Raw genomic sequence first — 26,559 nt, 5'->3', positions numbered from 1 at the left:
AGTTCACTATGTTGCTATTCACATAATAGGAAGTGAACCTGAGGAACTTCCTTCCAGAAGTGATATAGGGTGAAGAGTTTCTGGTTACATATAGTTAAGAAATGGCTCTGCGCACAGAGGACCTGAGTTCAAATCCTGATTTTACCACTTACTACTTGGATGACCTTCAACAACCCATTCTGGATCTGTTTTTTCCCACTTGTAAAAGTAAGGGGGTTGGACTAAGGTAACTTCTGAGGGCTTTTCTCGCTCTACAACTCCAAAGAGAATGAGGGGATGATGCCCAGGGCAGGAACACATTAGGGACCATCAAAGGAGTGGCCGTTGCCCACCTTCATTCTACCAGACTTCCAGCAACCCCGCTGGATCAGGCGGCAGTACGGGTCCTGACTCTGCTAACTGGCCATATGACCATGGGCAAGGCCCTTAGGTCCCTCAGTTTCCTCATCTATAAAATGGGTTGCACTAGACAGGCTCTGAAGTCCCTTCTCGCTCTAGACCTCCGATCCTGGGATCTCCCAGCCCATGGACTTATTCCCACCTCTGGGGGATTTGGGGAACAGTCAGGGGGAAAAGAGGCAACAGGGGCATCTTGGAAAGACACTGCCACGCTTCATTTTATTTTAATCAGTTTGATCAGTACAAAAGCAGACAGTGTTTGGTTAACTTTTCTGTTTTAATTAACACTTTACAAAGTACAAAATATACTGTCATTTGTTTGGGGATTAGGTATTTTTTTTTCCTCTTTCTCTGTTGTACAGTACATGAAATCTCTAGGATTTTTGTTTTTCTCCTGCCCAAGACCCCCAAAGAAATGGGAGGACACTGGAGGGAGGAAAGGGAGCCCCGAAGTAGCCTCGTGAATTCCCCCCCACTCCCTCACCCCACCAATCTTCTGGTCCGTCCCAACCACAAGGCCAAGGTGCTCCAGAGTGGCTGATGCTGGTGGTGTAGCCATTGGGTGACTCAGGGGTGGTCCTAGCCAAGTGCTCTGGGCTGGCATGTCTTCAGAAAGAGGGAGGGGACAGCACATCAAAAGACTGGGGGGGGGGTGGACTGGATACCAGGTGGAGAACAGAGAGAGCCACCACCCGATAGTCATTAGCTCTCCTGCCATGCACCCCCAGCCTCCCCATTACTCCAGGGTAATGGAAAGGGTTCTGGAGGCGGCTCTCCAGTCCCGAGGGTCTCAGGGCCACCATCACTGCCCTCCACAAGCTGATCCCCGAATGTCTAATTTCCACCTTGGTCTTGTCCGGTCTCCTTATCCCAGGTTCTGCTGGGGACGGTTCTATGACCTTACAGAGCAGGGAGAGATGGAGGGTAGTGATGGCCACAGGGGAAGGGGCTGGGGAGACACTCCTTGGGGTCCAAGGGGAGATTGGGAGGCTGACCAGGTTATGCCTGGCCCTTGATGCCGCATTCGTCTGTGCCAGATGACGTCACAAAGGCGGGGAATCAGTTGTTCCCTCTTCCCCAGACCAGAGGCTCCAGAACCCCTCCACACTCTAACATGGAGGGAGGAGAAGTGATGGGTCAGGAAAAGAAAATACCTCATCGGCCTCAGCTACCAGAAGAAGCTACAATCTTCTGCCTGGTTTGAGGCTGGACGACGGGTCCGTGTTCTCCACCTGGGTGGTGGGGATGGGATGGGATGGCTTTGGGGGATGGACAGGCACCATAGTTGGAGCAGGGGACAGAGAGTGCCCATTCTCCAAGGGCTCAAAGTAACTATGAGCCCCAAATCTCTAAAAAAGGGATGAGGTAACACCACCAACCAGGGCTGATGCTCCTAAGGACAGTGAGCTAGCCCTCTCGTGCTCCTGGGACTCGCTGCGCCCCCTCCCGTGTCCCCGCTACAGTACTTATTTGGGAAAACAAACAAAATGAAGTGCATCCCTCCCAGAGGTAGAAGGGAGGGGTGCCCACACCCACGCACAATGTTCAAAGCACCCCAGGGCAGTGGGTAGCCAAGGTGGGAGGCTTGTGGACTCTTTGGGGGAGGGGGACAGAGGGATCCCGTGACATCAAGGGCCACCCACTCTGTAAACTTCACCCATAAGCAAACATCTAGCCAGGAGGTCTATCCCTCAATACTGAATGGATTGGGTACCTTCACACAACACCCATGAGCTAGTGCACTCTTGCTCTTGCTCACACTCGCTCACACACACACACACACACACACACACACACACACACACACACACACACACACACACAGAGTAAACCATCATTTTGGCCACTCCCAGAAGACAAATGTTCACAAAGACCCTCTCCAGCTGCCAATGGCTTTCAGAGAACACATCCGCATCCCTCCCGTTCCAAGAGGGCAGGCTTTGGCTCTTCCTTCTCTCTGCCCATCTGGCTGCTTTTTAAAGAGGATCAGTTTTCCTGTCCTCCGCTCAATGAGTTTTCAGTCCATCTGTCAACCAAGGTATTTTCTGAGAGCCGTCAATCCAGACCACACCCCAGGCCCAGAAGAGAACTAAGTACTTGACCTATGGGGCCCTTGCAGAGGGTCTTAGAACTTACCCCAGTGCTACAGAACTGTGACATTCTAGACAGTCCACTAAGTCAATAGTCCCCAGGACCTCAATGTAGAACCCAGGCTGTCTCAGGTATAAACTCTTAACCTTCCCACTGCTTCTGGCCTGATGCTAAACATCCCAGAAGTCACAGAAATTGGGCAGGACCATTTGGGGAAATCAGCTCCTGGAAGGCCCCAAAAAGCACAGAGGGCCCAGCCTGGTGTTCAGCTGGACCATGAAATGGTAGTGGGTCACTGCGTGCTCCTCCTTCCCCCTTTCTCCCGTGACTTCCTGTCCACCATACATCACGGTCTGACTGTAGGTGCTTGGCTAGGGAGTGATTCCTTGTCTCTGAGCCTTCTTGGCCCAATACTCCGGACCCAAGAAGGGCACCCCAAAGCAGGATCTTCCCAAGAACACATTCACCTCTGGCCCACTGCCTCTGCCTTACCGAGTCCCTACCCAGTGGCCCACAACACTGACATCACTTCAGAGCACGACAATAGAACATGCTGCATTCTCACATCCAAAAATATATATAAATAGGAAATGGGTTGAAGGCTAACTCAGTAAGATTCCCTGGGAAGGTGGAAGGAGAGACATTCAATTTGTCTTTTTGTTGGATCATTAGAAAGAGACGGGGACGATCCAGACTTGAGATCGGCTTCTGCACGGGAAGGACCTGAGGTCAAGCAGGGAAAGAGGCAGGCCCAGCCCGCTACAACAGAAACAAACGCTCACATCCACACACAGACCACAGCACAAGACACCACTCTTTCCCTTGGAGAACAACCCCAATCGCAGAAGCCATTTTGTCCAGTGTCTGGAAGAAAGGTGAGGAGCGGGGAGGAGGGAAGGGGGCTACATTTCAAATGGCTATCAAGCTAAACCCCGGTATGGAGCAGGATGGCTGCCAATTCAAGATGGCAGCCATCTGAGAAAGGAAATCAAGCAGGCAGCAACCTTGGGCCCTCTCCAGCCCTCACCTCTTTTCTTCTGCTCCCAATCCAGGACTCCAAAGAAACACCTTCTGAAAAATGAGAATACTTGTGGTCTTCCAGCTAGAATTCCACTTGGGATGGGCAAAGATGCCCTCCCGACAAGCACCATTAGCAGAATAGCCAATCACGTCACCTTGGGGTTGCCGTTAGCTACTCAGAAGCACAACCCTCTGTTTTATCGACTTAGGGTCAAACTGTTGAATGGTGTCCGTACTAAAGGTCAAAATGACCCTTTCCCAGGCACTAACATTCTGAAACAGGCCACAAGAAAAGCTCAACCAAGAAGCCTGCTGAGGCCACCTCCTTGCCCACATGGAGCATTGGTGAGGCCCCTTCTCAGTGGCACTGTGAGAGTCGAGCTAGCTCTTCCCGTACTGGGTAGAAGCTCAGCTAACGTGGACCAAATGCCCAAGTCTACACAACGGGTGCATGGTAGGTGAGTGATGGGAGATGGGGGCTGTGCCCAGAAACTACTGTACAATCCTCATACCAGTGCCTTTTCTCAAAGAAATCAGGTGGGAAGGAATGAGGACAGGAACAGCTGTGGAACTGTCCTGGCAGCTCGGCCTGGGGGGGGACGACAGGCAGGCGGGGCCCACTCTGCACAGGGGGCTTTCAGGGACTGTGAGATGTGGTCTTCGGAAGGGCGTGAAGAGAACTGGCCCAACCTAGCATATAAAAGCAATCACGAGACTGCATGAAAAGAGATACATTTTAGCAGCTCATTAAAGGAAGTGAGGCTGAATGAAAAGAAGAAAACACCAGTAAAACTAACAGATCTAGTATTTTTAAAAAAGCAAAATTTCTTAACTCACTGAGGATTTTCAACACTTGGGGTGGTCAAATTCCTTCCCTTGGGACAGCCAGACTGGGTCAGACCCACAAACAGAAGCCTTTTGGTGGTTGGGCAGGGCTGCTCTCCCCTACCACAAGCTCTTAGTAAAGGCAGTGGCCCAACACTGCCGCCTTCTAACCAACCCCACTCCAGAAGAAGCCAGGTAAAGGTACCAGGTCAGTGGTCCACTAGGGACACAAGAACTTCCTATGTTTAAGACAAATAGGTAAGCACTAAGCTGGCTTGATGTGACCCTGCTTCCAGGAGGATGGAGCTGAGGTCCACCTCTTTTGACACACAACCTGTGACATTTCTCGCCTCTGCCAACTCCCAGGGGAGCCTGAAGCTCCCAGAAACCTAGCTAAGCCTTGGGCAAATCTCTCCAGGGGCCTTCTAAAGACCCTTTCATCAACCTCTTCCTTTTCTTCCCATCTGGAAGCCCAAGGAAACAGCTCTGTTGTGAAACCCACCCATCCACTTTGGGCTGAGCAGCTCTTGGGATTCTCCCTAGCTGTGGATACTTAAATGAAAACCCAGCATAACTTATCTGGATCACTGATCTCTTCCTACAGCTCCCTGCTCTAAGCAGTTCCCATCATGGCCTGGGGCCTCATGGACTTCCACTCTTGTCTAGGGGCTGGAGGGTCCGCCACAAGAGGGAGGGGCTGTGAAGGAGACCAAGTTCTCAGAGCCCTCCAAGGGCCCTTGTGCTGCTAGGGAAGGACTTGGGTGTCCAGGAGCTCCACCACCATCCAAGCTAAAGAACTACTTGGATGCACCCCCCTCCCCCCCAAAAATGGGAGTCCAGAGCTTCCTAGAGGACTCTGGTGACACTGAAGAAAACAGACTCCTGAAGGGCCCCAGGTGCCAAGGAGTGGAGTGATGGGACACGCTAAGGAGGTAGAAATGTGTGCAGCCCTAAAAGGGACAATTATTTTGAGGGCAAGATACTTTGGGAGGGGGGCCGGGGGAGCAGAGGGAGAGGGCAAGAGATAATTCCCATGGCCAATCCCCCGGCTGTGGCCTCCTGGTTCCAAAGACGCAGAGCCTGAGAGGGCCGGGAATCATCTCTGCTTATTCAGAAGATACTCGCATACACGTGCTCACATATGTGTACACGCACTCACATGTGTGTGCCCTCTCTTTCCAGTCTGGGGCCACGGCGGGATGCCCAGGGTGGCTTTCTTCATTCGGTCTGGGCCACCCCGGCCCACCAACCCTCTTCTTCCTCAGCAAGTTTTAAATGTGCCAGGGTTATTAGTGAGAATCAGGACTATCAGGATCTCCTTGTCCCTGCCCTTTGGAGGGGCTGGCCGGTGGAGAAGGAGGAAGAAGATGATTGGAAATGGGAACGCCCTGCCTAAATTAGGCTCTCCAGTAACAACAATAAAAACCCAGAAAATATCCCCATTGCCCATTCCCCCTCGGAATGGGCCGCATCTAGCCTCCACAAGTCCTAAGTAAGGGGGGGGCGAGGCGACTGGTGGAGGCAGCAGACGGGGGCTACTAAATCACATCTTGTCTGAAAGAATGATAAAGATTAAACTACTCAGAAGCTACGGGATTCATACACACTCACAACCCCCCCCCCCAAAAAACAACCCCAAAGCACAGCACCCTTTTCAAACAGGCAAAATAAAGCGCCCAATGTCTCCTTGGGCTCAGGATGGGACTCTGACACTGTTCAGCCGACGTGGGCCTGGACAGTGAGTGCCTGCCCCGATTCCCGATTCAGGTATCGAGAGCTCGTGTCCAGGCTGGGCCCAGTGGCTGTGACTCAGCCCATCAAGGGTAACCTTTCCTGAAAAGGACTAGTCCATTAATAATAGGAATATTAAAAAGGAAAACGGAAGGAAACCTGTCCTTAGGGTCAGGTGCCAAGGGCAATTCTACAGAGAGACAAGGGAAAGAAAGGCCCATCTTATTCCCAAACTTAATGGGAAACCACTTTCACACCAGAACTCAGGTGACCACTGTCACTGGCTGAAGGACGCCCCACCACGGGGCCCCTGATCCAACCGGGGAATGGGACAGCTGTGTCACTAAAAGCCAAACCCAACGCTGGAGCTTCCCTCCCATGCCCCCACCCCCACCCTAACAAGCAAACCATGGTCTGGCCTGGTCTGGCCGTCACAACTGACCGGGAAGGCTGGAGGGCAGGGTGGCAAGCCCAGTGGCTACCGGACAAAATAGACAAGGCCAGAGAGCAGCTTGAGCTCCGTGTCAGGGGCCTTCCCGCCCCGACTCTGACCCCAGGCGAACTGTGGCTGCTGGTTGTTTGACATCAGGTTTGAAAAATCCGTACGGCTTATCTAAATAGTTGTATTGCCCATATATCTGAATGAAAAATATATGGTGACTGTGTGTGTGCGTAGCTATGCCGCACATGCCCAGCACATGGATCGGGAGACAGATGCCGCATTGGCAGTATCCCATGGACACTTACGCGCCTCGGTAACTGGGATGTGTCTGTACACAGGTGTACGCACTCACACACTCACAGTATATATATTAACATATATATATATATATATATATATATATATTGCTCAGGTATATACGCTATTTACAGCATATATATATATATATATCTCTATCAACATAAAACACAGGTATTTATATACGTGTCCAACAGGGTCACGTCTGGCTGAACACAATGCATTCGGAGGGTTGGGATGGATGGACTAACAGACGCACACCACACAGTCGGGAGGAACACTGGGGAAAATTGGGGGAAGGGAGAGGATTTGGGTTGCCCTGGGCCTCTGAGGGACCAGAGACTCCTGCCCTAACACTTTCCCCTCTGGGGACCAGCAAGGAATAGACAACTTTTGGTTATTTCAGAATTTTGTGCAAAATTAGAGACCATAGTTTTTTGCAAGGGGGCAGGGGGGGCTTCCACAAATGGAGACAAATCCCAAGAAATCCCGACGTGTCGCTCCATGCCCTTGTCCTCCCTCCAAGCCATTCTCCTCTCTAGTCCTTGCAAACAGGAGCCCAGGACAAGCTCCCTCCAGCAGGATCAGGATGAGAATGGGGTGTAGGTGTATGATAGGGGGGGGGGGGAGCTCACTTGGCCCCTCTCCTCAACCCCCTGGAAAAGCCTAATCAGGGAAAAGGGTCTTCATCGTGTTTCGGAGAAACACTGTGACTCAATGGACCTTGGCAAGAAGGGCATGAGGGAGAGTCGGGGAGGCCAAAACAGTGGTGGGCGTGGGCCCCTCTTTGGGATTCTCTTTGGGCTCCCCCCTTGGGGGTCCGAGGGGGCTACTTCTGCCATCTTCCAGATGGGAGCCAGAGCACAAGGGACGTGTCCTTGGGGACAGATCCGCTACTGGGACAATAGGCCCGAGAGGAGGCAAGTGAAGTCACCCTCCCCGACCGTGTTCCACAGCCTTGTTTTTCTTCTCTTTGGTCTCCCCTCCCACCCTTGTCTACTCACCCCCAAGCCCAGGAGCACACACGCAGGCCAAGCATGCTGACTGGGAACTCTGGGTGGCTCAGGACACTGGGATGTACCAGTCTGAGGGGGATGAAGGGGGGGTGAGGGAGCTGGGGCTGGGGGGAAGGGTCCTCGCTGAAAAGGGCTCCCTCTCCCCGCTCCCATGCCACCAAATGAACTTCACTAAAACAGCCTGAGTGCAAAAAACACTTTAAATAAGAAACTAAAACAGGGTTATTATTTTCTCTTTCTATTAAGGCTCATTAAAGGGGCCTCTGAGTTCAAGTAATTGCTTGATGAATGCCACGTGGTCTGGGGGAGGGGAGGTGGGCAGAGGGAGGGGGGCCGATGGGTTACAGGGAGGCACCAACTTTTCACCTTCCTCTAAGAGCTGGGGGTACAGCTCTGGGCTAAGGAGGGACAGGGTGGGCCTCCAGACATCAAAAAGACCAGGGGAGATGTGAGCCTTACTTACGCAGGTACAGTTGCTGGCTGTCATCACTGGGGGCGCGTGCCTTCAGCCCAATGAAACCTAAAGCCTGAGAGGGTGGGCAGAGCCCGAGTGCTGCTAGGCCTCCACCTCTCTGGGTATATGATGGTCTTACAGGTTGAAGCCACTCAAGGGACTATCCCCTAGGAGAGTATGACAGCTACTTTTACTGGGAGGCAGGAGGGGTCTTTTCTGTCCTGTGGGCTACATGTCTCTGGGGAAGGTTCTGGGGTGGCAGTGGGGAAGGGGCGGGGCAGACCACAGGGTCAGTCAGTGGAAAGTTCTGGGAGCGGGCCACAGACCTGACAAAGGGGCCAGTGAGCTCCTCTTCTCCCTGGCAGGAGGAGAGCATGGCCCGTGGCCAGCAGGGGCTGGCGGAGGTGAGAGGGGAGCGTGGCCCGTGTGGTCGGGGGCTACAGCTGGCTCTTGAAGGACCGAGGCTGCCGGGCCAGCAGTTCCAAGTACCTTTGGCTCTGTGATTTTACAACTTGGGGTGGGGGAGAAGGAGGGGAGGAGGTGATTTTCTTGGAGGGTCTCGGTGAAGACCTCCAGCCTAGGTGACCCAGCAGCAGCAGAAGGGATGAAGGGATCATGGCGGGGGGGGGGGGGGAAGGAATATTAAAATCACCCCAGCAGAGGGTCCTTTTTGTCATCCCCCACTCCTGCACCCTCCAGGGCTCAGAAGGGACGCGCTGGGGTGAGAATCCAGGCAAAGCTGCTAGCAAGGACAGACTACACTTCCTTCTGGCTCTGGGGAGCCCGGTCCCCCCACCTTCAGGCTAGCTCCACCCGCTCCCCAGGGTTCCGGCTCCTTCTAAAACCTGGAAGAGGCTGATGAGATGTTTCCCCTCAGTCGACCACCTGGGTCTCAGAAGTGACGGGCATGGGGTGTGCCAATGGTGCGGGTAGGTGTGAAGTAAGGAGGAAACCAGAAGGCCGTGGGCTGGGCCTCAGCCACCTCCCACCGACTGCCCCCTGGCCGGGCTGGCCGGAGCATTCAGGTGTCCCGGACACAGTCTCACACCAGGCTTAGGAAAGAATGTCCCCTCCCATCATCCGACTACCATCCTGCCAATTGGCGGCCTCTTGAAGGTGGTGGTGACTTCTCCCTGCCTCTCTGTCCGAGCCGAGGTGAGGAGGGGGAGGAGCGGGGTGCCGGGCACGTCTCTTTTGTGTTTCGTGTCGGAGTGTTGGGGGGCCACGGCCCTCGCTGGTGGTGAGGGGGGCTGCAGGCGTCCTCACGGACACAAACCCCACTTCCCTTCAGGCCTGACCTCGGCCCCAGGGGACGGCTCCTCCTGAGCCCTTCCTTGCCGGCTCTGTCCGTGGCGGCCTCTACGGACCGTTTTCTGGTTTGTTAAGAAATGCTGCGAGAAGAACGTGGGGAGTTGCGGGCAGGGGATGGAGGTGGGGGGTGGGGAGCATGGGGAGGATGAGAAACTGGGGAAGGGGGGCTTCTAATGCTTCTCCGCTTGACTGACTTTCAAGGCATTGATAACACCCTTGATGTTTTCCTCAGGTACCTGTGGGGGGCAGGGGAAGCAGAGTGAGCACCTTGGGGTCCCCCGCCTCTCCCCTCCCGTGTATGGCCACCATCCAACCGGCTGGAGACTCACCAGCGCGTGGTCGAACTTAAAAGTACTGATGTAGTAGGCGGGGATGTCGGCAGCTGCCAAAGGTTCCGAGATCTGAGCGACGATCCCACATTCATCTAGGAACACAAAAGCTCACTGTTTCTGCGCCTCCCGCGGTCTGGTCCCCATCCAGCTTCCTCCCTTCACACAACCTAAAACTGCTGCCTTCCAGATACGGCTCATACCCCAGAGGGCTGGCCTTGGGAGGCTGAGGACCTGCGTTCAAATCCTGCCTCTCTCGGACTTCCTACCTGTGGGACAAAGCACAGAAGGGTCTGGTGCCTCAGTTTCCTTTTCTGTAAAATGCATGGCCTCTAGGGTCCCAAGGCAGGAGCCTGACTGGTGGAGCCAGGCAGCCTTTCCAGAGTCCCCTATCCCTTAGCTCTGTGATCCCATGTCCGCTTCTCTGTGGGCAGGTGTGTGGCAGCAAGTCTGGGGTCTTTGCTTATGATACCCATCTTACAGATGAAAGCCCTGAGGCCGGGTGAGGTTAAGCCACAGGGTGCCTGGCACCCAGGAAGCACTCGGAGCTACTCACCAAAGCCGAGGGGCTGCCCTCCAATCCGCACCATCTTCCAGAGTTCTCCAGACGCGCTCGTGAACAACAGATTGTTTGGAAACCTCGGAAAGGGACACACAAGATCCACTTTAGCCACGGGACGAGCATACCAAAGACCCATGTTAGCCAAGACGACCACCCACATGGCTGGGACTCCTCTGCTCTGTGACCCCCAGGCTGGCAGCTTTGGCCCAGAAGAGAGCGGGCAATGACTGTGCACAGCCAGCGTCCACCTCCACATCCACTGGCGGGCTCATGACTTTCAAATCTGCCTTCTCCTGTCTCCTTGCACTCAGAAAGAGGAAGATGGCAGGGGACTTCTGCAATGTTCTGGTCCCCTGCCTCCCCGACATCAAATTCCACCAGGCTTCCCTCCTTCATCCATAGTGTTACAATGGAAGGAGACCTGGGGGCTGGAGGAGACGACAGCGCAGAGCCTGGGATTCCCGAGCACTAAGCTGACGATTTGGGTGCCGCCCAGGAGGGGCCCTGGACATCTGGGACATCCCGATGGCTGGAGCTGCTCTGCACCCATCACCCCTGCAGCTTTTAGAGCACAAGGCGGCTCTGAGTGAAGCAAGAGGTGAAATTCTAGCCCACCCAGGCCTTTGGGCCTCGACAAATCCCTGACCTGCTTCTCTCATCCGGGTAGCAGGGAGCCCCAGCCCCAGGCCTCACCTCTGCTGGGTTTGCACATCCATCACTAAGGAGATATAGCCCTCAATCAGGGAGAAGGAGAAGAAGCGGATATGGCCGCAGTCCTCGTTGCCTACCACAGACTCCTTCACCCTGGGGACATAGGAGAGAGAGGTTGACCAACAGGGGCCAGGCCATTGACCCCTAGACTCCCACAACACCCCCAGCCTCAGAGTGAGGCTAAAAGTGAGGAGAAAACAAGGTTCAGGCCTCAGGAAACCCCAATTCCGCAATAAAATGGCTGAATCTGGGAGCCATCTCACATCTGGGACTCAGTTTGCCTATCCATAAAGTGGGAACAATATCCACCCCCCTCCACCACGAGACTCACACATTATGAGAAGCACAGAATGGGTTGCCCCTAAGTCATTTTTTTTTTTTTTGGTAAGGCAATTGGGGCTAAGTGACCTGCCCAGGGTCACACAGCTAGCAAGTGTGTAAAGTGTCTGAGGCCGGATCTAAACTCAGGTCCTCCTGAATCCAGGGCTGGTGCTCTATCCACTGCGCCACCTAACTGCCCCTCCTAAGTCATTTTTATAATCTCGTGCCTTTCCACTTTTGGACGGAATCCCAATAGAAACTGTTAATTCAGGAGATAGCGCTCTTCCTCCCTCCCTCTCTCCCCCCCTCCCCCCCACACTCTGGGGAATCCTTCTCAGGCCAATTCCAGTAAGAGAGGATTATGGGAATGATTGCCTTCCTGGTTTGGTTTTTCCTGCTAGATATTTATATTTTGGGAGCTTTTTATGTAATCTTCATCATAACCCTAATGATCATCTTCATTACGAGCAAATGGTGCAGCCCGGGAGATGGACAGCTGGCTGCTGAGTCAGGAAAACCTGCCTGGGTTCCAGTCCTCATGGACAGTGGCCCCCTGTAAATCACTTGATCTTCTAGGGCCCCAGGATCCTCTCCAAGCCCAGGAAGAACAGGGGTCACTAAGAAACCCACAAGGATGCTCGAGTTACTTAGAAAACCTGATAGCAATTGTCATGTTTTATTCTGTTTTTATGTTGTTAAATAGCTCCCAATATTCTGGTTTGGATCCACAGGCCTTGGGTCTGACACCTCTGTCTAAAACTAAAGAGTTAGTCAGGTGCTCATCTACACTAGTGGAGGCATTTCCTCACTTGGGAGATCCCTGCAGTGGCAAAACCACGAACTGGACCCAAACACCGCCCCCCCCACCCCCCAAGTATAATGATTACACCTGTCTCTGTAACTCACCCAGGGCCACTGACTGAGCTTGCACTTGGCCAAGAATTTCTCAGCTTCCAGGGTCTTGGGGTATTTGTAGGAGACTCTCTGATCTCCGAAACATGAAGGAAAAATCATTAGGGATGGGAGATCCCCAGGCTAGGGGCCGGCCCCACCTCCCTTCTGGGACTGAGTTATTTATTCATTCATCACACCCCATATCTATTTCTACCTTGGTCCTCCTTGGTCCCTAATGACACCCAAGAGATGACTATGGCTTCTCAAAGAGGATCAGGGTCCAGTGGAAAGGCCTTCAATGGACTGTCTGCCCGGCATCTGCAGAACACTCCAGCCAAGTGAGGGGAGGCTCATCCCCAGGCCATGCGATTTTGGGGGTCCTGAGGAATTTATGAAGACTCAGGAGGGGCTGTGATCTGCATCAGTGAATGGTATGCTCACCCACACATGGGGGTTTTGAAGCACTGGGCAAAACCAGATTAAGAATGTGAATGTGTCATGAGGGAAAAGCTCCCAAGAACATTCACAAGTAAAATCCAGCACCATTTACATTTTACCAAATCGACAACTACGTAGTAAGCACCTACACTGTGCTAGGATTCATTCTATCACAGTCTGTCTTTCAGAGATGGCTGTGTGCCACCTTCCCTATCAGAGCAGGGGCTGAATCTCCCCCTTTCCTGTTTCCCTCGCAGTGTCCAGAGCCCTAGACTCAAAAGTGATCGCGAGTCCTCCATGGGAAGCTGTCCATGCGCCGGGCTCTCAGACCTTCCTTCCCAAGGCAGGTGAGCCGCTCACTCTTCCCTCTCAGGTGAGGACCTACCCATTGGAGTAGAACATGACATCCATCAGGAGCGTGGCCACAGTGGGGAGTGTGTCGGGGTCCAGGCTGGTGACACAGAACATGTTACTGGGGCTGGAGAGAGGGTGAATGACCGGCCTCTGAACTGGAAGAGAAGAACAGAAAAGATGGAAAGACTAACAGATGAGCCAGGGATAAAGGCTTCCCCTGGGGGAGGAAATGCCAGAGAGGGTCTACCGAGAGACCCTTCCTGCTTCCCGGGCAGACCCGAGGGCAGGTTCCCGAGGGAGGTCAGGAGATAGATGTCCTTCTCCTCTGCCTACCACCTCAGCGATGCCGCCTCTTACCCATCTTGGGTTTCACAAAGCCGTTGGTGATGCCCAGGTTGTCGGCAGCTACCGTCTCCCCATTGACAACCCGAAGGATGGTGAACTCGGCTGCCAAGGTGTGTGTGACAAAGGGCAGGTCCCGCTCGCGTACCTGGGGGAGGACAGGGAGTGTGGAATACGTCAGTTCTCTGGGACTCAAGCATATAAGAGGAGGAGGTTAGGCTAAGGGCGCACTAAGGTTCTTCCCAGCTCAGACAATCTGTAGTTTTGTGATTTCCTCCCTGGGCTTTTCCCTAAAGCCCTCTGCTACCAGAAGGGAGTGCACAGAGGAAAGAAGCAGGAGAATTCTCCAGGGTCAGGCTATAGGGAGAGGGATGCCGGGTCCCAAAGGGAAGGTGTGTGGTGAAACCAGTTTAAATCAGTCTCGTGGGATTTCTATCCAAATTCTATTCAATAGTCATCCATGCAAATAAAAAGCTACCCAGGCTCTAGCTTAAAAAAGATGGTAATTGCGCAGTGGATAAAGCACCGGCCTTGGATTCAGGAGGACCTGAGTTGAAATCCGGCCTCAGACACTTGACACTTACTAGCTGTGTGACCCTGGGCAAGTCACATAACCCTCATTGCCCGCCTCCCCCCAAGATGATAATTAATATGACAGATGACATTCTAGGCCTCTGAAAAGGCCCAGGTTATATAGTAACTGAGAAAAAGAAAAGCGTGTCTATGGGGGAGGAGGATGAACTCAAGGGGGTGAGGTTGTTCAAAATTCCTAAATCCTAGACCAGTGTAGATGTGCTTGCAATGTCCCCCACATCCCCATACCAAGATGAAGTCCGTCTGGTAGGTAGAAAGCATGAACACAGAGATGTTCTGGTCGGCCAGTGGGGCGATGACTGACTTGGCAATCTTGGTCACTCCGATGGGCTGGGAGCTGGAGAAACTTCCCCCGCCGGACACCACGTTCAAGGCCAGCCACGTTGCGTCGGCCACACTGAGTTGCTCCGAGGACGGCAGCTCTGTAAAAGGTGGGGGGTGGGGGGGTGGGGTCAGCCCCTGGTTCCTCACTCCATCCCCTTCCCAGGACCTCTTCCTCTCCCATTCCCCCTTGGCCACACACAAAGATGGCAATACCTTCCTTCAATGGCTGTCACCCTCCCCCCCAGACCCAAATCCCATCCCAGGCTACTTCTCCCTCAACCATTTTCTTGACTCATTGATGAACCCATCCATGTCCTCCATTTTGGATCCCCTCGGCCCCTTCTCGTCCCATCACAAAACCCAGCCCTGGACGACCACCCCGGTCGGCATCCTTTACTCCCATTCACACGTTGGTTGGAGCTAGAGGAAGTCACCTGGACCCTCCCAGAGGCGATGCTGCCCTTCCCTGATGGATTCCCTCCCTAGTCCATATCCCTACAGTGCTTCCAAGCCTTCTTGTCTCTCCCCAAGCCCCCCGTGGTATTTCCTTAGCCTCTTGGGAAGCCCTCGCCTTGTACTTTATAGAACAAAATGAGGCCTCTGACTGTGAGCTCTTCCTCCCCCCACCTCCTCCAGCAGATGGCCCCCTGCCTCATGCCCATGGTCACTATTGGACGATCTCTCCCTGGCTGCCTCCTTCCCGGCTGCCCACAAACATACTCAACTACCTCCTCTTTACAGGGGAGGCATCTGAGGTAAGGGGAGACCCCCCTCCCGGGGTCCTTTCATAGCCAGAGCGAGTAGTGATAGAGAGCTCTCAGGCTTGCAAAGCACCTGATGGTGATCGTGCCTCATGGATCCTCCCAACAACCACAAGAAAGAGAAGCTGTTGTAATCCCCATTTTGTGGATGAAGAAACTGAGGCAGAGCACCCTCATGTGATTCGCTCGGGTCTGAGGCTGGATTTGAACTCAGGTCTTCCTGAATCCGAGCCCAGGGCGCACCAGGGCAGCACCCCTTCCTCTGGGTGTAGGTACCATGAGGCTTTGCAAACAGAAGGTGTTTGATAAATTCTGTCTGTCTCTAGGTCACCCTCCCAGAATTTACAAGTGGGCAGGGCCTGGGAGATCCTATAAGTAGAGGAAGAGGCAGCCTTGACTGGGGGCCAGCTTGCCTAGCAGTTGGGGAACCTCTGCTGCCCCTCCCCTTCTGAGCCCTTGGCCCTTCCGTCTCCCACCTGCTCCTCAGCAAACCCTCCCCCATCCTTGGCCGTGGACCGCTCTGTGAGACTTGAATGAGGCTGCTCAGGGTTCCCATGGCTTCAGTAGCCATGGTGACCAGGCCATGCAGGAGGGGATGAGGGGCCACCCGACAGACTATGGCTAATCCTGAAAGCCCAATTTGTGGGATTAATTTGCACATTTTCCCATAGGCGGGTCATCCAAGGGGGCAGCTTAAGTGGGGCCGCTGAGGCTGGGAGCCAGGCACGGAAGGGAGGCTTAAAAAATGGGAGCACAAGGGTGGGGCCAAGCAAGACTGCTCACATCTGGGCCCCTCTTGTCTAATGTGAACAGCAGCCACCGGGCACAGGAGGCAGAGGGTGTGGCCTGGGTTCAAATCCCAGCCATGTCACTTTCTAGCTATGTGACCCCGGGCAAGTCACTTTCCTCCCCTCCTCTGGGAGGGAATGAGGGGCTTGGCCTCTGTGCTGTCTGAGGTCCTCAGACAGGCTGCAGACAGGAGAGCTCTCTGGGATTCTGTGCTTTGGGCACTGTCCCTCAGCACACAGAACAAAGCTTTACTGGCTTAACTGTCACTCGCCGGGAGGAGAAACTGGGATTTTCAGGAGATTCTGAAGGGGAAGGAGTCAGTTAGGGAGAGGAGTCCAGAGCAAAGAGGCTTAAGGATCTCACCCTGACTCACATCTGTGAAGCAAGCAGGGTTGTACCCCTTCTCCCTCCACATCAATCAAGTGACCCGGCTAAAACAAAAGGCCAAAAATGCATCGTGCTTCTTCCAAGTACCCGTAAAGATCACAGTTCTGATGCTTCATAAAGCTTAAAAATGTGTTCTTTGGAGGAGGCAAATCGGCTGCAGAGCAAGGCATCTCTGCTTCCCAAAGGTCAGTTGTTTTGTGTTGTAAATAAAAGCACCCAGCTCTAGCTAAGCCCAGGATCACCCTGCCCCGGGGCCAAGCTGGCCAGGGCCCTGAGGGAAGGCAGAGATGGGGGAAGCCCCCATGTGGCCTGAGGCCCTTGGAGGGGAGCCTTCCCCTGCCTTTAAGTCTGTCCACCTGCCTTTTACTGCCTCAGAAGATCACGGATCCAGGTTTGAGGGACCCCTGAACTCCACCCTCTCATTTTACAAAGGAGGAAACTGAGTTAAGTGATTTAGGCACAAGCTCAGAGAGTCCAACCTAACCCCCTCATTTCACATTTAAGGAAACCGAGGCCAAGATTCAGGGTCCTAGCTTTAGACCTGAAGACGACCCCTGAGGCTATTCAACCCCTCCCATTTACAGAGGAGAAAAGTGAGTCTTGGAGGAGAGAAGGGATCTACCAAGGGACAAAATGGCAGTATTTGAACTCTGGTTCTGGGGCTCTAGCCACCGTAGCACACTGTCTCTCATTTAATGAGAGCTGAAACCACATCACAGGCCCATTTATTACTCATTCATTCGCAAGCATTTGTTATTAAGCCCCTGTGCTTGGCACTGGGGGTCAGAGACAAAATTACTCCAGGCTGGTATTCTATCCACTGCACCACCTAAATGCCCCAGAATAAAGTTTTAAATGTATACCACCTCAGATAACTCCTCTCCTCTTTGTTAATTCTCTCTCCTTCCTTAAATTGCCTTGTATCTATTACTACCATCAGGCAGTTATATAGTGCTTTACAAACCTCTCATTTTATCCTCACAACCACCCTGGAAGGTAGGTTATCATCACCCCCATTTTCACAAGTGAGAAAACCAAGGCAGGTTAAGTGACTTGCCCAGGGTCACATGTCTGTAAGGATCTGAGGCTGGATTTGAACTTGGGTTTCCCTGACTATCTCTGCATGCACTGATTCCCCCCAGGGGAATGTAAGGTCCTTGAGGGCAGGGACTGGTTTCATCCTTGTCTTTTTATGCATCCAAGACTGGGTAAAATGGGTCCTTCTGCACTGCATCTCCCCGCTCCCATTCTGAAGATGGAGGTCAGGAAGTCAGGAGTTAACTCTGGAGTCAGTGAAGCATTCGAGTGGTGTGTATTTTTAGGCAGCCCTTACATAAGTGGGTGATGGCTCCGAGGGTTCTCTCTCCTCAGGTTCAGCTGAGCAATGGAATTGTCAGCCTGGCTAAGGAACTCCTCCGAGCAGGGTAGAAAGCAGGCACACTGCCGGTGGGGGCTTGAAGGAGGATGCCAGGCACAATTTTATTCCTCTCCTGGGAATTGCAATCGATAAGACTGTCCCGTGGAGCCCAGAGCGGTCCGTCTGACAGCACAAGTCAAGCACAGCCGAGCTCTGGCCTGTGAGGCTGCTCGTTCCAGCCTTCGGGGAGAATTAATGGGACCCAAAATAGAAACCCCACAGAGGAGTGATTCCAAGTTTAAAGGGGCCAGCTGATATGGCAGGGATGCAGCTGGATTGGAGAGAGAAAGAGAGAGAGGGAGACAGAGACAGAGAGAAAGACAGACAGATAGATACACAGAGAGAAAGAGACAGAAAGAGACAATCCCCAACTCTGTGGGATCCCCTCAAAGGCCTTCAGGAAGGTACATTTTCTTAACTCAATCAGCAATAATTAAGCACCTCCTAGGAACCAGACACAGTACTAGAAAAGCCACTTGAGAAACACAAACTCAAATGACAATCTATCAGGGAAGACAACATGTATACATATTTTTGGGGACTGGACCTGTGATTTCTTTGGCACAGGGCACAAATTAGCACCTTCTCTGTAACTTTTAGTGCTAGAAAATGGCCAGCCCCCTGACAAGTGGATTGCCCAGGGCCAAGGGTCTAAGCTAGAATGTGTCAGATGCAGGATTTGAATCCAGATCTGTCAGTTCTCTGCCCATTCTGCCACTGAACTGCCTCTCACACAAAAGAAGTACAAGGTCATTGGGAGGGAGAAAGGTCCCAGGCAGCTGTGGGAGATCAGGGCAGGCTTCAGGAGGGAGGTGGCTTTCTCCCCTAGGGAACACAAAAACCTTAAGAGTCAAGGGCTGGGGCAGCTAGATGGCACAGTGGATAGAGCACCGGCCCTGGAGTCAGGAGGACCTGAGTTCAAATTCGGCCTCAGACACTTAACACTTACTAGCTGTGTGACCCTGGGCAAGTCACTTAACCCCAATTGCCTAAAAAAAAAAAAAAAAGTCAAGGGCTATAGGGGCAGCTAGGTGGCGCAGTGGATAGAGCACTGGCCCTGAAGTCAGGAGGACCTGAATTCAAATCCAGCCTCAGACACATGACACTTACTAGCTGTGTGACCCTGGGCAAGTCACTTAACCCCAATTGTCTCATCAAAACAAAAACAAAAATAAAAACAAAAACCCCCCAACAAACCAATGATCCAAGAGTCAAGGGATATCAGAGCCTGAAGGGATTTTTTTTTCATTGTTTTAAATTTTTTACTGATTTTTAAAACACGATCATTTAATGGGATCAAACTAGAAGGGCCCTTATCTCCTCATTTTACAAATGAGGAAACTGAGTCCTAAAGAGGTCTGGTGATTGACCCTGATTCCCACAGCTGGTGAGGATCTGAGGCAGGATTTCTACCCTCCACTGCTTCCCCCCTTCCCCAGTGCAGCAAGCTAGCCTTTGTAATAAAGAATAACAAAGAAAAAAACCCCACACGCAATAAAAGCCATTGGATTAAGCAAACACATCAACCTGCTTTGTGGAAGGGACTTCTGGGTCCTCACTTTACAGATGGTAAAACTGAGCCCAGGGGCAGCTAGGTGGCGCAGTGGATAGAGCACCGGCCTTGGAGTCAGGAGTACCTGAGTTCAAATCCGGCCTCAGACACTTAACACTTAATAGCTGTGTGACCCTGGGCAAGTCACTTAACCCCAATTGCCTCACTAAAAAAAAAAAAAAAAAAAAAAAAAGAGTTAGAAACTGAGCCCAAGAGAGAGGGATCATAGATTTGGTCAAGTTCAACTTCCCCTCCCCATCTCCCTATTTTGCAACTGAGAGAACTGAGGCCCAGGAACATGGAAAGAGTCACCAGGGGCTATGAATCAGCTCATCACAGGATCATCGCTGGGAGAGCCAGTAGTAGTTTTCTCTAGGCTTGACCACCCGTTTCAGGGAAGTGGAAGAGATGGGGAGTCTTCTGACTTCTTGGCTATTTGGGGGCCTTTTCAGGCTCCAGGGGAGTTTTCTGCTTCTTCCTTCCAAGTCAGGTGTTAGGAAACGTTCCCTACCAAGGATAGTCAAGGGGAGCAGGGGATAGAGAGCAGAGCCCAAAGCACACATTTCTCTGAGGGGAAAAACCCAACCTATTCTGAGGCTGAAAGGGCTTATTTTTGACACAGCATGTCCCCAGCCCTAAAAATAGCAGCCTGGCTGTTCAAAGGTCCCCCAGAGTGGGATGTGAGCTTTCTACCTACTTCCCATTCACTGGGGTGCTTTGACTCAGTCCCTAGACATGGTCTTTGGAGATGTCACCTCCTCCAAAAAGCCTTCCAAGGTTTTCACCCCTCACTCTTGACAGACTTTTCTCTCTATTCCCTTCAAATAAAACAGACTTCCAGAGCAATTTATTTATTTAGTTCTCCTCTCTCTCCTCCCCCTCAAGACTCCTGACACAGCAGCTTTTCTGCTTAGACTTATCTTCTGGAAGGCCATTCATTCCCTTCCCTATTGTAACTGGTGAACTTCACCAGCTCCATAAAACGGAAGGTGTTTATTTCCCCCTCCTTCCACCAGGGACCAGAGCAAAGGCAGGCTGTGCTCCACAGTCAGCCTTGGGAACAAGAGTGTCAACAGGATCCCAGCTCTCCCACTCATGCTCATTGCCTTATTTTGGATACAGGGTGTTTGCTTTAGCAACACTGAACCCCATTAGATTTGAGGTTTTATTCAGTCTGCAGGCTGCTTGTCAGAATGCAAATACCTGAATGCCAGGGACCCACCACACCCACCCACAGAAAAATGAAATTCTGGAACTACCCCATCCTTGTCTATGGGACTTCTTTGTTCACAGACAGGTCACAGCCCCCTCAAGTCAAAATATTTTGACTGTGGCCAAAATACCGTAGAGATCATTTAGTCTGACTTGCTAATTTTACACATGAGGAAATTGAGGCAGACAGAGGATAAGTGACTTACCCAGGGTCATACAACTAGTAAGGGTCTGTCTTCAAGGATCCAGTTGAACACTATCTACTGCACCACCTGACGCAAGGGTTCTTAATGTTTTGGGGGTCGTGGACCCTCATCTCCCCTGTGGTCTGGTGAAATCTACAAACCCCTTGAAATATATGTTTGTGAAGGAAACCGGTTCTCTTGAGAAAGTTACTGATGTATTAGAAGAACAACAAATAAATCCACTAACCTCAGAGTGAAGGAACAATGGCATACTATTGCACCACAAAAATGATGACTGTGAAACCGTCTGAGAAACGTGGGGAGTTTTGTATGAACTGATGGAGGATGAAGTAAGTAGAACCAGGGGAAAAATTTACATGACGACCAAAAATGTAGAGGCAACTGTCTCAGGAAGACCTGGATTCAAATCCTACCTCAAGACACTTACTAGTTTGTGCGATCCCTGTCAAATCATTTAACTGCTGTCTGCCTCAGTTTCATCCTCTGTAAAATGGAATCATCATATCACCTCCTCATGGGGTTGTTTGAAGATAAAATGAGTTGACATATGAAAAGTGCTTTTAAAGGTCTAGACAAGGGCAGCTAGATGGCACAGTGGTAAAGCACTGGCCCTGGATTCAGGAGGACCTGAGTTCAAATCCGGCCTCAGACACTTGACACTTACTAGCTGTGTGACCCTGGGCAAGTCACTTAACCCTCACTGCCCTGCAAAAAACAAAAAAAACCCAACAACAACAACAACGAAAAGGTCTAGATAAATGCTAGTTATCATCACCATCGTTGTTGTTGTTGCTATTATTAAAAGCAGATTAGCCCTGAAGGACTTCCAAATTCTGATCAATATAGTAACTCAATGGGACCCCAGAGAAGTGGCAATAAAACTTGTCTCCCCCTTCTTGGCCAAAGGTGGTGGGCCTCGGGTGCAGAATGAAGTCAATATTTTCAGATGGGCCAAGGGGTTAATGCATTTTGCTCTCCTTATTTATTAGAAAATTGAGGTCTGGGGGCAGCTAGGTGGCATTGCAGTGGATAAAGCACAGGCCCTGGATTCAGGAGGACCCGAGTTCAAATCCAACCTCAGACACTTGACAATAGCTGTGTGACCCTGGGCAAGTCACTTAATCCCCATTGCCCCCTTCAAAAAAAAGAAAAAGGAAGAAAGAAAGGAGAGCTCTATTATGTGTGGGGGGAAGGAGAGTCATTGAGAAGCGAGTGATCTTTTAAAAACAGCATCAATAAAACAGTATAAAAAACAAAGTCATGCAACAACAAACAAAACCCCCCCAAAACAATGTCAGAATGGGGAGCCCAAACTGGGTGGGTTCTGAGTTCTGGCTCAGCCCCTATTTTTTCTGCTTGACTCTGGATACACCATTTCCCATCCATAAGCTTCAGACTCTGTCAGGGCCTGACACAGTAGACACTTACTTCCTTAAGGATTGTTGACTGACTGAAAATGAAGAGGTTGCTGGCAGTGAGGCCCTCCCTAATGGAAGGGGGTGGGGGCCATTCCGAGGAAAGAAGAGCCCATCCCCAAGGCTTACACAAAGAGGAACGCAGGCAGCCCCTGGCCCAACAGGGAGGAAAGGGCCTCCATCTTCCCTTCCATGGCAGGCCGGCTCCCCCAAGGCTTATTTAATGACCCCCCCCCCCCACCTAAGGAAGCTGCCACACTTGGGTCCTTCCAAGTTAAGAAATTACAATTCTTTGGCTGCAGAACAAGTGTGTGTGTGTGTGTGTGTGTGTGTGTGTGTGTGTGTGTGTGTGAGAGAGAGAGAGAGAGAGAGAGAGAGAGAGAGAGAGAGAGAGAGAGGACCCCTTCTTAAAATCATGCTTTTAAATGCCTGAAATAACAGAATTACAAAGGAACCCAATTAGACTGAAATACAGTTATCAACACATTTAAATAAAAACAAGCTGGGAACTCAATCGCCAAAGGCTCCTTTCTCATCAAAGACCCTCCCCCACCCTTCAAGCCATGATGGAATGAGGCTAAGAATCTGATCATTGGTGGATGGCCTCCCAGTCAAGGCTGGCCCTCGGATAATGAACCGGGGAATCTGTCTCTCCTGAGGCTGGCTCTTCTTTGAAGTGGGTCCAGCTTGGTAAGAGGCATTTCTGAAGCCTTCGAGAACCCAGGGTCACCTCTAGGAGGGCATCCTTACAAAAATAAACCCTGGCCCCTGTGCTGGGAGGGGGGCTCAAATAATCAGGATGGGCCCAAAGGGCTTTGAACACTGCCAACTCCCAACAAGCAGCCCAAGGTAGAGAGCGCATGGGCAGAAGGCGCTGGGGACAGAGAATCTGGACCGCATCACGACCCAGAGGAGAGTGTGCTGGGGGACAGGGCACCTGGGTTCAAATCCTGACTCTGCTTTTTATTAGTCATGTGCCCTAGTCACTTGCCCTGTCTGGGTCCGTTTATTAATCTGTAAAATGATTTGGTCTAGAAGGTCTTTGAGGGCTAGACAGGACCAGGAGCCGGGTCTTATGCCTGCCACCCTGAAGGGTCTTCCTTTTTTTTTTTTTTTTTTGGTGAGGCAATTGGGGTTAAGTGACTTGCCCAGGATCACACAGCTAGTAAGTGTCAAGTGTCTGAGGCCGAATTTGAACTCAGGTCTTCCTGAATCCTGGGCCTGTGCTTTATCCACTGCGCCACCTAGCTGCCCCTTGAAGGGTCTTTCCATTAGAGGTTGGACCCTGATGGGTGCAAGAGGTTCCATGGGACCCCGGAGATGTGCTTGTGGCTCCCGCATACTATTGATGTTGAAGACACAATTAGAACGGAGGGGAGAAGATCACCTGAGTCGGCTATTTCTCAGGTCATTAGCTCAAAGAATGTTCCACATGACTTAGCTCTGGCATTTATGAGCACTGGGGTCACCACATCTGTAACTATCTACCACTTTCTCCAGGCCAGGAGTTTCCGAGTTCCTGGAGGAGGCAGGCTGATGGAACTTTAGCTACAGGTGGTCTTGGAGGCCTGGGTTACACAGGCAGCTTTTGTGGGGGGAGGGTCCCATTCCAGGGGGGCATTCCTTTCTTCCCTTACCCATTCCTGAATCACATTCCCCAATCACACACACACACACACACACACTCTCACTCACTCTCACTCTCTCTCTCTCTCCCCCCTAACCAAATCTTACCCACCCTTCAAGGCCCAGTCAAGTATCACCTCCTCCAGGGACCTTTTGCTCCCTGGGGTCATCTGCTATTTTCGCCTCTGAGCTGCCACAGCCTCAAATGACTATGCTCCTTCCCCTGGCCCTCAGCAAAGAACTCGACTCATTAGCTCCCTTTCCACTCCACCTTTGGCCACTTCTCCAAATGGACAGGAATATCCTAGAGGGAAGCCCAGGCTGTCTCAGTCTGGACACCAAGGTGGACACACACAGAGACCCAGACTTGGGTCCTGTTCCTGAAGTCCCTCCCCTCTCAGTGCCCACTGAAGACAGTGAAGAGAACATCAGACACAGGCGCCATTTTGCAGTGAGGAAAGGCCAACAAGGGATGCTCTTGGACTCTGGTGTGTAGCCCAGTGTCTGGCATTGGTAAATGCTTGGTGATTTATTCTAGCTCAGTGAGGCTAAGAGGGTCCTCAATATCTTCCAACTGAAGATACTATGATTCTATGAAAGGATTTCTGGTGAACCTTGCCCACATAGAAAACTCTGGGAGTTCTTGGATTAAGGTCCAATCAAATGTCAGCTACTTGAAGGCAGGGACTATTTCATTTACCCCTAGTGTCTAGTACAACATTATATTGTAGGTTGCTTCATAAGTGTTTGCTGAATGACTAATAACAATAGCTAACATTTATATAGCAACTACTTTGTGCCAGGCACTGTGCCAAATGATTTACAATGATCATCTCATTTGATCCTCACATTACCTACATGGAAGGGAGGTGCTATTATTTATTCCATTTTACAGATGAGGAAACTGAGCAAACAGAGCTCACCTTCCGCTGCCCTGACAAAAATAAGGAGTCAGGGAGAATGTGTGCAGTTTTCGTCATCTGAGGCTCGCTCATTTTGGGTAATGATTTCCCAAATTAGGAGGAAACCAGCCTAGGGCATGACAATGTTGGCCCGATCCCAAAGCAAGAGGCAGTGGAGGAAAGAAAGTGCCGACCCAGCGGCCTCCCATTTCAAACAATCCTCAGCAGAAAAAGAAGCCAGAGGACAGACGCCCATCATTCCTCCAGCCAAATGCTAGTCCTGAGGCCTGGGGATCTTGGTTATGGTTTGGAATGAGGTCATGTAGAAGACTGGGGAGCATGAAGGGCCAGGGTCCCATCCTCCTGCAACTCCCTTCCCTCCTGCCCTGCATCCGGTGACCTTAGAGATGAGGCTTCTCTTCCCTTCCCTGTCCCTGTGGACTTCCTGTCTGAAAGGAGAGGCCCTTCCCATCATGGGACTCAGTTTCCTCCTTTGTTAGAAGAATGAGTTCACCCATCAACATACTTTGGAGTCCCAAAGTAATTCTGTAATGGTTGCTCAGTTGTGTCCAGCTCTACGTGACCCCCTTTTCTCGGCAGATATATTGGGGTGGTTTGCCATTTCTTTCTCCTGTGTACTCCCATTTTACAAATGGGGAACTGAAACAAATAGGGGTGAAGTGACTTGCCCAGGGTCACACAGCTAGTGAGTGTCTGAGGCCAGATTTGACTCTTATTGACTCTAACCCAGGTGATCTATCTACTACACCACCCAGTTGCCCCTAACAAGTTACTACTTGTTAAAATAAGCACATGCTAAAAAAATTAAAATTTTAAAAAATCAGCATACACTGAAAAAAACTAAAAACCTAAAGTGTACAGAATAAGAGCTCAGGGGGCGGCTAGATGGCGCAGTGGATAAAGCACCGGCCCTGGATTCAGGAGTTCCTGAGTTCAAATCCGGCCTCAGACACTTGACACTTACTAGCTGTGTGACCTTGGGCAAGTCACTTAACCCCCACTGCCCCGCAAAAAACAAAACAAAACAAAAAAAAAACAGAATAAGAGCTCACATGGTCACATACAATTCTGTTTGTCTGCATTTATGCCATGGGCTTAGAGATACAAGTGCAAGATCAAGACTGGACTTGCTCTCAAGGAGATTAGATTCTAATTCTTCTAGACAAGGGCAACATAGAGAAGGTAAATTAGGCTTACAGGACTACAACAGCATCGCTCATATCCTTAGCAACAGGACACTCTAGGCTTCAAATAAGTGAAAATGAGCATTAAATGGTATATAGAAGGGGAACTGGAGTAATAGGGGCCAGGGATACTCCCCCAAAAAAGGGCAGCCAGGGAAACTGTGGAGCAAACAAAAGAGAATTGGGAAATATTTTTGAATTGAAAAAAAATTAGTACATCTAAATAAATGTGAAATCTATCCATCCATTCATCCACTCATCCATCCATCCCCCTATCTATACACACTTTGTATTTATTATTTTAAAAGGAAGACATTGCTAGCATTGATTTTCTTTTGGGGGGGGAGACAGTGTAATCCCTATTTATAGAGTACAGGACACTAGGACACCATGGAACAGTCTGGACAGTGTTGAACCTCTAAGACTCCTCTTTCATCCCACAACACCATGAGTTTGTTTTTAAATAGGAGAGAGAGAGAGAACCTGTCCCTTTAAATTTCCCTTTGTTTTTTGGGAGAAAAGATTTTTTAAAAATTACTCTCAAGTGGGGGCAGCTAGGTGGTGCAATGGATAAAGCACCGGCCCTGGATTCAGGGGGACCCGAGTTCAAATCCGGCCTCAGACACTTGATA

General features: G+C 51.2%; 1 protein-coding gene across 2 annotated transcripts in view; it reads right to left on the bottom strand.

Moving 5' to 3' along the window:
• Positions 1-607: 607 nt before the first annotated feature.
• Positions 608-26,559, bottom strand: part of CASTOR2 (cytosolic arginine sensor for mTORC1 subunit 2) — a 98,947-nt gene continuing 72,995 nt past the window's right edge. Inside the window, exons 3-10 of one of the 2 annotated variants that reach the window (XM_044001562.1) lie at positions 14,360-14,553; positions 13,553-13,685; positions 13,227-13,350; positions 12,416-12,493; positions 11,171-11,281; positions 10,472-10,554; positions 9,916-10,010; positions 608-9,822 (exon numbers count right to left, since the gene is read on the bottom strand). In XM_044001562.1, coding sequence (XP_043857497.1) covers positions 9,757-9,822; positions 9,916-10,010; positions 10,472-10,554; positions 11,171-11,281; positions 12,416-12,493; positions 13,227-13,350; positions 13,553-13,685; positions 14,360-14,553 — 884 coding nt within the window. In that variant the 3' untranslated portion in view covers positions 608-9,756. The remainder of the gene's footprint in view (positions 9,823-9,915; positions 10,011-10,471; positions 10,555-11,170; positions 11,282-12,415; positions 12,494-13,226; positions 13,351-13,552; positions 13,686-14,359; positions 14,554-26,559) is intronic. The other variant, XM_044001563.1, reaches the window with a different exon arrangement.

This window comes from Dromiciops gliroides, chromosome 4 (genome assembly GCF_019393635.1).
Source record: "Dromiciops gliroides isolate mDroGli1 chromosome 4, mDroGli1.pri, whole genome shotgun sequence".
In the NCBI taxonomy this organism is placed as follows: domain Eukaryota; kingdom Metazoa; phylum Chordata; class Mammalia; order Microbiotheria; family Microbiotheriidae; genus Dromiciops; species Dromiciops gliroides.
The sequence above is the reverse complement of the archived record's forward strand: the minus strand, read 5'-3'. Positions and strand labels throughout refer to the sequence as shown.